Source organism: Nicotiana tomentosiformis, chromosome 5 (assembly GCF_000390325.3).
Source record: "Nicotiana tomentosiformis chromosome 5, ASM39032v3, whole genome shotgun sequence".
In the NCBI taxonomy this organism is placed as follows: Eukaryota; Viridiplantae; Streptophyta; class Magnoliopsida; order Solanales; family Solanaceae; genus Nicotiana; species Nicotiana tomentosiformis.
This window is the reverse complement of record NC_090816.1, coordinates 40,741,643-40,753,328: the sequence shown is the minus strand read 5'-3', so window position 1 is coordinate 40,753,328 and position 11,686 is coordinate 40,741,643. Positions and strand designations below refer to the sequence as shown.

General features: G+C 36.7%; 1 protein-coding gene across 1 annotated transcript; it reads right to left on the bottom strand.

The window, feature by feature from the left end:
* Positions 1-5,204: 5,204 nt before the first annotated feature.
* Positions 5,205-10,560, bottom strand: LOC104105720 (probable pectinesterase 8). The gene is made up of 5 exons (XM_009614106.4): positions 10,142-10,560; positions 9,716-9,887; positions 9,237-9,443; positions 6,463-6,713; positions 5,205-5,600 (listed from the first exon to the last, which is right to left on the bottom strand). The coding sequence occupies exons 1-5, from the start codon at positions 10,501-10,503 to the stop codon at positions 5,444-5,446; spliced, it is 1,149 nt and encodes a 382-aa protein (XP_009612401.1). The 5' UTR covers positions 10,504-10,560; the 3' UTR covers positions 5,205-5,443.
* Between the last annotated feature and the right edge of the window lie 1,126 nt (positions 10,561-11,686).

Below are 11,686 nucleotides of genomic sequence, written 5' to 3'. Positions count from 1 at the left end.
CTAGTAATGACAGTCGTCCTTCACAACAGGAATGTTGGAAGGACGGATGGAAGAAGGATACCTGCTGACGGCCCATGTACGAGGACTAACAAACAGAAATTTCTCTTCACACTGTTGGAGGAGCAGCGTCCTCGGCTTTGTTCTTGGTGTTTGAGGAACTGGTATTCTTTGAAGAAGAAGCCATTATATGTTATGGAAGAAGGAAAAGTTTTTTCGTTTGAAGAGAGCTAAAGAAAGGTTGAAGAACAGGATACAAGTTGAATAAAGAGAGTTTTAGAGAGTTTAGAGAGTTATGGAGTCCGAATGAAGGAGGTTGATGCGTATACGTAATTTTTTTAGGCAGCTAAATTCGTGGCCACAATTACCTCGATAACGGGTAAAAGTTATGCTGAATCGTGGGATGACGCGCGTTCGGGGCATTAAATGCGGAGAGACGTGCATCTAATCAACCGTCAGAAACGTTTTAGAAGGAATGATAGTCATTTCCGCCAAAATGAGTGTTTCTACCAACTTCCCGATGACACAAAGTTATGTCACCGGAAAGCAGGGGGACTATCTCTATAGAGTAAAATATGCTATGCTAAGTGGCCGCTTAAGAGAATGACACGTGGAGCCTAAGGCGATGGATAGTTAAAACCGAATGCAATTGTCCCGTTTGTCACCGGAAAGAATGACACTCGTAAAGATACAATAAATACCCTCCGCCCGGTAGCATTTAATAGAGAATATTCCACAATATGTAGTGCACTACCCGTTACAGAGAATTTATCATTTATGCTCAGCGTTACACCTTCTTCAATGGCCCTCATAATTGACATTAAAGAAGGGCATGATCCTAGGACCTTGTTCCCTAGGTGATGCTATAAATAGTGATCTCTATTATCATTGTAAAAGGGACGACTTTTCTGGCAAACTTACGCTATAGTCGATTCAATGCTTTATAGAATTTTATCTTCTTATTCCTTGATTTCATTATTATTGTGCCCGGAAGCTCTGCTCCCGATATTACTGTTTTCGTGATTTTATCTTCACTTCAAGGCTTATATTGCGTATTTCTTCAATTATTTTATTTTTCCAGGATCAAATTAATTCACTTATCTAGAAACCACGTAGAAATTCAACTGTACTGTTTTACGGGTAAACACTTTTCTTGTCAAAAGATTTTTTATTTCAAAGATTCAAAACAAAAATCTCTAAATAAAGATGTATAAATGTTAAGCATCCTATTATATCCCTTAAAGATCCATTATTAGGTTCTTACTTAAATAATTCGACCTACACAAGGTTCACAGAACACCGAATATTCATTTTGTTCTACTAAAGAATGATACGCAATGTACATTACAACAACAATATCTTCTTCACGTGATGAAGAAATGTAGAGAAATCACAGTATACAGAAAATAATACAGTTTGGTGTATACTTTTTTAGGCAAAGTAAGTAATATATTCGTACGTACATCAAGTTAAAAATAGGAAAGAATAATTTGAAGAATGATATAACTATGAAAGAAGAATATTATTCTAGTTAGAGAAAGATTGTAGCCATTGATCAGCATCAATGAAAGATGAGCTGAGGAAAGGAAGAGCTTGGGTGTCATTAAGCTTTTGAACGTATGGTGCCCTCTGCGACATATTTGATCCTGCTCCTGTGCAATTATACTCCCCATAGAAGATTGTCCTGTACTCATTCTAATCAGTTCATAAACTCTACATCAAGAGACATAACAAGATTTTAAGTGATTTCGTTGCAAAAATCCGTGCAGAAATGCACCGGGTTGCGTACAATAATAGACCTTTGTGATCCGACCTTTTTTCGGACTCTCTGCATAGCGAAAGCTTAGTGAATCGAGCTGTCTTTTTACGTTGCATAAATAATGTTTTGTAATAGTAGTTGTGTATTTGAACATATTATAGATACTAGATAATAAATCAAATATAAATGAGTGATGTCAGATCGAACTATATATATGTATATGTATTGTCATTTTTTTTTAAAAATACAATATATTTATGTTATGACCGTGCATTAATTGTCACAAAGGTGTACGTGGTAAATAATGTAGTGATATTTGTTAAAACAATGGATTAAAAAAGCAGTTATCCATCCATATTATTCATTAAAAAATGAGTTGGATAATGAACAAAATAAGTCGAATATGGATAAGATTTATATAAAACAAGAAAGGCAAACTCAGGATATTTTCAAGCAAACATAGAAGAAATAACAAAGGAAGTAAAGAATGTACCGATGTGGTGTTGTGCATGACATTGTTTAACAAGCACTCTCCCGAGAGAGCCTGTATCTTTTCCCAATCTTTCTCTAAAGTTAAAGGCTTCAGATATTTATCAAGTTCCACCGGACGGGATAGCAAATTGCATCCGGTGGAGATCGAGAGAGTAACGCTCCTCCTCTTTTGTAGATCTTCTGAGGGGGGAGCATAGTTTTGCCCCAAATTTCCATGAACTGGGGACTAGGGGAGAAGGACACCCTCTTCTCGGGCAGATACAGATGGTGGAGGTGATGTTGTAATTGCTGGTGGAAGAGTTAACGAAGGTGGAGATGATGTAGCAGTTGTTGGTGTTGGTGAAGATGGAGATGAAGCTGATGGTGTTGAAGGGTGAGAAATAGCTACGACAAACGCAATGCTGGTTGTTGGTTGCTCGTCAACCCAGGACAGAAGGGACCCGGTACTCAGCCCCAAAATATCAGGGGCAGTGACTGGGACTCGAAAGCGAGAGTTGGCATTTTCCACCATTTCATACTCCCCCCAGAGCATCGAGACATCGTCCTCGATTGGTGTAACTAACTCAACAGATTGAGCGGTCTGTTGAGTTGAGGAAGGTCGTCGTCTTCTATATAGAGAAGCTCCTTCCTCACTAGCTTCTCCATCATCTTCAATCATCACGGTATCTATGGCCGGTCCGGGCAGAGGGTTCGTCACCATGACTTCCGTAGACGACTCGGGGGCAACATTCTTCGCCTTCTTATTCTTTCCCCTGACCGCAGAGGAACACCTTCTTTTTGGTTGCTTGTTCTCTGGACGGGGACTCTGAGAAGAAGCACTTGCACCAAAAGCAGGCCCGGAGATGCCTGTCTATGAAAAAGCTTTCTGCAGCAGCCTCGCCGCATCAGCACGATCAGCCAAAATGTCCTCCTCGGGGATAACAACTGAGCCCTAGAGTAGACCTATATTCAACAGGGGGAAGGAGTCAGATAACTTTCTCATAAAGAAAAGGTAAGGATATAATGAGTTAAACTTACCATGATTTTTGGCTTTCCACCTGTATTTAAGGGAAAACTCTTTCCATAAGCGGGTTTTGGGCGTGGTAATGTCCAAAATCTTCTGAACCCATTGGTCCAGGCCCTCAATCCTAGGGGGAACCCACCGAGCTGTTGAGGCAGGAAAAGGAAGAAAAGTTAATAATGACGAGGAAATGATCTTTAACAAGGAAAGAAATAGATTGTATACTTACAAGTACGGTTCCTCATTTCTCGGAAAGAAGGAGTCGAGGCCGGGATGATGTCATTGGTGGCAACTGATACAAATCATTCTATCCACCCACAATCGTTATCATCATCCATGCTAGATAGCAATGGATGGTGGCCCCGCTTGCTGAAGTTGATCATCCCTCCATGGAAGATCTTGGGGGAATAAAGGTTTATCACATGAGCTAAAGTTAGCTTCTCCCCCATTTCCTGGCACAAATACCGAAGACAAGCAATCGTCCTCCACACGGAGGGACTCACCTGTGCCAAACACACTTGATAACGGAGGCAAAACTCCTGAATGACGGAGTCAAGCTCTCCACTGAGAGAAAATGTCCCCAAAGTGAAGGGATACGTATAGAAGTACGTAAAACCCCTTTTGGGTAAGGTTACTCGCTCCGCCAGATCGGGAGCGATAATGTCTAGGTCCTGGCAATGACAGTCGTCCTTCACAACAGGAATGTTGGAAGGACGGATGGAAGAAGGATACCTACTGACGGCCCATGTACGAGGACTAACAAAAGGAAATTTCTCTTCACACTGTTGGAGGAGCAGCGTCCTCGGCTTTGTTCTTGGTGTTTGAGGAACTGGTATTCTTTGAAGAAGAAGCCATTATATGTTATGGAAGAAGGAAAAGTTTTTTCGTTTGAAGAGAGCTAAAGAAAGGTTGAAGAACAGGATACAAGTTGAATAAAGAGAGTTTTAGAGAGTTTAGAGAGTTATGGAGTCCGAATGAAGGAGGTTGATGCGTATACGTAATTTTTTTAGGCAGCTAAATTCGTGGCCACAATTACCTCGATAACGGGTAAAAGTTATGCTGAATCGTGGGATGACGCGCGTTCGGGGCATTAAATGCGGAGAGACGTGCATCTAATCAACCGTCAGAAACGTTTTAGAAGGAATGATAGTCATTTCCGCCAAAATGAGTGTTTCTACCAACTTCCCGATGACACAAAGTTATGTCACCGGAAAGCAGGGGGACTATCTCTATAGAGTAAAATATGCTATGCTAAGTGGCCGCTTAAGAGAATGACACGTGGAGCCTAAGGCGATGGATAGTTAAAACCGAATGCAATTGTCCCGTTTGTCACCGGAAAGAATGACACTCGTAAAGATACAATAAATACCCTCCGCCCGGTAGCATTTAATAGAGAATATTCCACAATATGTAGTGCACTACCCGTTACAGAGAATTTATCATTTATGCTCAGCGTTACACCTTCTTCAATGGCCCTCATAATTGACATTAAAGAAGGGCATGATCCTAGGACCTTGTTCCCTAGGTGAAGCTATAAATAGTGATCTCTATTATCATTGTAAAAGGGACGACTTTTCTGGCAAACTTACGCTATAGTCGATTCAATGCTTTATACAATTTTATCTTCTTATTCCTTGATTTCATTGTTGTTGTGCCCGGAAGCTCTGCTCCCGATATTACTGTTTTCGTGATTTTATCTTCACTTCAAGGCTTATATTGCGTATTTCTTCAATTATTTTATTATTCCAGGATCAAATTAATTCACTTATCTAGAAACCACGTAGAAATTCAACTGTACTGTTTTACGGGTAAACACTTTTCTTGTCAAAAGATTTTTTATTTCAAAGATTCAAAACAAAAATCTCTAAATAAAGATGTATAAATGTTAAGCATCCTATTATATCCCTTAAAGATCCATTATTAGGTTCTTACTTAAATAATTCGACCTACACAAGGTTCACAGAACACCGAATATTCATTTTGTTCTACTAAAGAATGATACGCAATGTACATTACAACAACAATATCTTCTTCACGTGATGAAGAAATGTAGAGAAATCACAGTATACAGAAAATAATACAGTTTGGTGTATACTTTTTTAGGCAAAGTAAGTAATATATTCGTACGTACATCAAGTTAAAAATAGGAAAGAATAATTTGAAGAATGATATAACTATGAAAGAAGAATATTATTCTAGTTAGAGAAAGATTGTAGCCATTGATCAGCATCAATGAAAGATGAGCTGAGGAAAGGAAGAGCTTGGGTGTCATTAAGCTTTTGAACGTATGGTGCCCTCTGCGACATATTTGATCCTGCTCCTGTGCAATTATACTCCCCATAGAAGATTGTCCTGTACTCATTCTAATCAGTTCATAAACTCTACATCAAGAGACATAACAAGATTTTAAGTGATTTCGTTGCAAAAATCCGTGCAGAAATGCACCGGGTTGCGTACAATAATAGACCTTTGTGATCCGACCTTTTTTCGGACTCTCTGCATAGCGAAAGCTTAGTGAATCGAGCTGTCTTTTTACGTTGCATAAATCATGTTTTGTAATAGTAGTTGTGTATTTGAACATAATATAGATACTAGATAATTAATCAAATATAAACGAGTGATGACAGATCGAACTATATATATGTATATGTATTGTCATTTTTTTTTAAAAATACAATATATTTATGTTATGACCGTGCATTAATTGTCACAAAGGTGTACGTGGTAAATAATGTAGTGATATTTGTTGAAACAATGGATTAAAAAAGCAGTTATCCATCCATATTATTCATTAAAAAATGGGTTGGATAATGAACAAAATAAGTCGAATATGGATAAGATTTATATTATCCACTTAGAAAATGGATAACCAATAGATTTAACTTTTACATTTGTAAAGACTCAAATTGAGGAACATGAATTCTCCCCAAAGTAATCATGTTCAAAAAGCCATAGATAATACGGTTAACCCACTATCTATCCGTATTAAATATAAAGTGGGTCGAATAATTTATCAGTTTTTTATATTACCCATTTTCGACCCGCCCATATCTGACCGAATCCGCCCGTTTGCGACCCTTGGAGTACAATATCGTCGGATATAGTTATAGTGGCGAATTTGGTAAACCTCAAAACATTTTGCTCAAACGTTACATCAGATTATTTAAACTCAAAACTCATGTGGTCTAAATTATATTAGTGAAATGAACTTAACTGGTCTCTTGAAGGGTCATTGAGGTCGTTCCAGCCGTCAGGAGAGATAATATCAGTCATAAAAGTGTTGGCAAATACTACAGTTGAGAAAGACCTCCATGCTCTGCCCAACCAAATCCTACCACTTCCTCCCACATTGCAATTTACGAACGCAAATCCACTGTCTTCCTCTTTCGAAGCTCTACCGTGTGCTGTCACTGCTCCATTTATCGACCTCGATCCTGGACTCGCTATTGATGTCAATTGGCAGTCCTGCACTTGAAATATCGTCACACATTTTAATTACGCTATCCGTCCCCGTGTTTGGTTAGATATTAAGATCCCCGTCTTGCCATGATTTTTTTTCGAAATCACTGTTTGACCATATTTCAAACCAAAAGGTTGCTCTGATGGTAAGCACCTTCCACTTCCAACCAAAATGTTGTGAGTTAGAATCACCCTAAGAGCAAGGTGGGGAGTTCTTGGAAGGAATGATGCCGAGGGTCTATTGGAAACAGCCTCTCTACCCCAGGGTAGGAGTAAGGTCTGCGTACACACTACCCTCCCCAAACCCCACTAGTGGGATTATACTGGGTTGTTGTTGTTGTTGTTGTTGTTGTTGTTTGACCATAAAATTTCTAATTTGGAATTTGTTGTTTTTCAAAATTTTCACTTAGATCACTCACAAAAATTTAAAAACAACCCAAAATTATATTCATGCCTAAACACAACTCTAATTTTCAAATACCATTTTCACTTGAACAAAAAATTTCCTTTTTTCGAAATTTTACAATTCTTATGTCCAAATACCCACTAAAATTTATGGTCTAAAATAAATCATAAAATTATAAATTAATAAAGGTAAAACAGAAAATTAAAAGTTAAAAAGGAATGTGTAACACATAACTTGGGAAAGATGTATAAATTAATTACTAGTTAGTTCTTTCTTTTCTCTGTTTCTTTAATTTTTTTTCTTTGTTGTATGTGTCTTCTTTTTATTCTAAGCAGTCATTATTTGGTAATCTCATTATTCATCACATATCAGACATCAATTTTACCAATTCTTGGAGTATATATATATATATATATAGGATCCTAAACATACTGTTATGAACGTTTTTGTTTTTAATCTTTTAGTCCAAACCCTATTATTTTCTAATTAAATACTTTCTCCGTCCTAAAAAGGATGATCCTTGTCGAATTTCGAGAGTTAAATGAGTTGTTCTTTTACTATGATTTTTTTCATATACCTTTTTAAATATTTTAAATTGTTAATTATTGAGACTTATAGTATTTGTTATATAATTTTAAATATATAAATTTTATTTAAAAAAACTTAAAAACTCTATGTCCGAATTCATGGTCAATGTTAAAATGTTTGGCTCTCGAAATTTGAAAAGTATCATCCTTCGTCGGAAGGAGGGAATACTTCCTAGACTATTTTCTTCAAAAATATCCTTTGTCTCCTAAAAGATGGGAGTTACTGGGAGATGCAACAAAGATGGAAACTGCTGAGTTGATATGGAGTAGGATAGTTCTACCTAACCATAGGTTCATTCTATGGTTAGCTGCACAGTATAGATTGCTTACTAAAGAGAGATGCAAAGGATTGGTCTTGTATGTGATAATACTAGCCGTGACTTATGTGAGGAGGACAAACTGGAGAGCTCAACACACTTGTTTTATGAGTGTAACTAGGCAGAAGTGGCATGGGATATACTGCAACAGTGGATTGGGATTAAATCAAACCATAGACGGGTTTTATTGACGGTTTGATTGGGATTATCGATTTGGTGTGATTTATAAGTTTTCTTTGTACACCCCTACATAGAACATTAATTTCATGCCTTGGAACTTATTGCGCCCAAGTCCCATCTATTCTTCACGAGGATAAGGTTTCATATTTCTAGTACTTTCACAAATATAAAAGATTTTTACGTCTAACAATGTTTAGCAAAATAAAAAGGGAGAAAAAACAATGTGTAGCTAAATCCCTTTGTGTCCAAGTAATTTCATTTACTTTCTCTTTAATTTTTTCAATGTTCTTTCCTTCCCATTATTTTAGTTCATATGTATTTTTCCATATAATCCAACTTCGCAGCTATTCATTTCTTTCATAAAATAAAGATTTGTCAATATAACTTTTTGTGAATAAAAGATTAAATATGACAAAATAACAAATGTCATCAACTAGGTAACAATGTTTAGCTTTAAAAAAAGGGTTTTGGGGGGGGGGGGGGGGGGGGAATACGTAGCTAATAATATATTATCAATCTTAATTTTAGCGAAACTTATAAGATATTATAAAGAATTTCTACACATTAAGTGATCATTGAATGTATGTTCAAAGTGTTTCAAATCTTCTTTTCTTCTTCCAATATAAACAATTCCTCTACATCATTCCAATTTCATCAGTGTCCCTCAAGGGACTAAAATCTTCTCCTTTTGGCCTCTTAGAACTTGCATGAGTGTGTTGTCCCCAACTAACACGGCTATATACACTTAACGTATTTTCTATTGTATTTTTTGTAGGCGGATCGAGATTTAATAGGTTCAACTTCATACTTAATTAATTATATCGTTAAAATTATATGGGTTCAAATCTAATATTTGTTGAGATTTTAGTAAGTTTATATATATATATATATATATATATATATATATATATATATACTCTCCAAATCATCAGTGTATTTTCTTTACACGGATATAAATTCTATATATGTATCTGCTCTCGTGTGCAGCTATCTACCTTAATATAGTGTACGTATATATATTCAGATAACTTATATGTACCTCATAAAATGATTTGCCATTGCCAAAAACGAAGTCGATGGAACCTTGAATATAACATTCCTTGAAATAATGGCGACCCCTATCGTCATGGAGGGTATCCTGAGCTCCAAAAAATCCACAACCCCAGAAGGCAGCTTGGTCTCCTCCTATCCTAATGGCCACTGCTTGTGCTCCTACCGCCCCCGGCCCTGGAATCGGAGCTACATTCTGTACATAGCAATGTGTACACGATGTAAGTTATATACACTGACAGTTTAAAAATATTTACACCATGAAAGTACTTTAACCTCTTACAGCAAGTTAGTTATTGTTGGTGCATAGAAATGCATTTTTTTTTTCCAACAACATTACGACAAGCTAGTACTTTGCACAATATAGGAGTAGTAATTACGCTTGCATTAGAGAAATTTCCTTTTTTTGTTTATGTTTTTGATGCATTAATTAAGATGAATGAATAGAGTAGGGCATGTGTGATGTACCATGAAACTTATATTCTTAGCGATGAAGTTGGTGGAGAATACTTGGACAGAGCCACTGTAAAATGTGCCACGTGAAGAATTGGCATTGTCATTATATACAATAGCTGTTGAAGTATACCCTTGCCCTTGAAAGGTGATATTAGGTTTGGTTTTTGGAATAATGACCTTTTCACTGCATACACATTAACAAAATTAGTCGTTATATTCAACAACAAAACAAGGAATAAAGTTATTCCAAGAACAATAATTTAACTAATTGTACACCACAGTACTGTAATTCAATATGTTTGTAGAGAGGGCTGTCTACCTTATTTTTAAGGTAACTACTTAATTTCACTTACTAATTATGCACACTTACCTGTAAGGAGATTCGATAGTGTAAATGTTTTTTTTTATAGAAGTAAAACCCAAGGATATAGGACTTACAAATATATGCCACTGTTGATCCAAATCAAGGTCCTTGTCGCGCTGAAATTCCCAACTGAATCAACAGCAGCTTGCACGGTAGTGAAATTGCAGCAACCATTATGATCAACGCAGAGAATGGAGGTTGTAGTAGGATCTATAGTTGGGAAATTTGGGGAGAAATTGTCACAGATTGATTGTTTTTTGTCATCACGGTGATGACGATGATGACCTCGATGAATATTGCTGTGAATTATTCTTGAGATAATAGGAGATGATAATTCCTCCAAAGTTAAACGATCAAATATCTTAAAGGAAATTGATGCCAAAATGGCCACAATTGCAATGGAAAGAGGGAAATATATGCCTTTTGGAATATTCATTTTCTTATAGGAGCTAAAACAAAGAAGGTGAGAGATATATTAATTGAGAGGATGAGATATTTTTAAATAGGAAATCTTGGATTAATATATATACTTGGAAAAACAAGAGGGAAAAAAAAGGGTAAAAAGAGGAGTACATGAATGAATGAAGTATAAGAATGGTTTGACATGTCTTGCAAATTACCCTGTCCCTTTTGGTTACTTTTTTGCAGAATGCACGTACCTACCTGACTTGACACCTTTGTCACACTGTAACTCCTAAGTAACTGTATTAGGAAGCAGCATAAGAGACTTCTATTAACTCGCATCACAATATAAGAAGCATTAGGCGACATTATAAAATAAAAAAAATACTCTTAATTATAAATTATAAATTGGAAATATTAGTCCTCTCATGAGTTTGATTCATCGGATTAAACTAGGAAAGTATGGGACTATGGGTTAACTAAATACGCTTGCGTCTAATTTGCAGGTCAATAAATTAACTTCATTTTTCAACATTATCCTTGGATTATAATTTGTCATAATATAAGTAAGGGACCTTATCTAGCATCCTTATATGGTAGAGTAACAATCCACCTTTTCAAGAAGAGAATTAAAGCAATCCTTGTATTAATTAATCAATCAATCAAATATGCCTTACTCACAAATTAGTTGGAGTTAGAGTACTCATTACGGTCTATTTGGATCCATATGCTATGGATTTCATCATAGTTACTTAGTTAGATATTTTTAAGCCTTCTGGGCCGCACTCTCCATAAGACCCACTAAACGAACTAGAGCGTCTTAAAGCACGGGAATAGCTATAAATCCCCGTTGCAGTCTGAGCTGGGACCTCCTTCTCATGATCAATCTGAAGCTCCATTGTGGGTGTTGCTGCTCGAGTTCTAGGCTGAGCTCTGTCTCTGGCTCGACCTCGTCCTCGGCCTCTACCCCTGGTAGTGGCTGCAACAGGGGACTCCGGCTCCTATCCAGCTATAGATGTTGTGCATGTTCTCACCATCTACGAGAGAACAAGAATAGAATGATTCAAACATCAATGATAGAATAAGATCGCACGATAGGAAAAGAAAAAAGTGAAATTTTCCTAAAACTTCATAGCCTCTAGGAGATAAGTACAGACGTCTCTGTATCGATCTCCAAACTCTACTAAGCTTGCTCATGACTCGTGAGACCTAAGCAA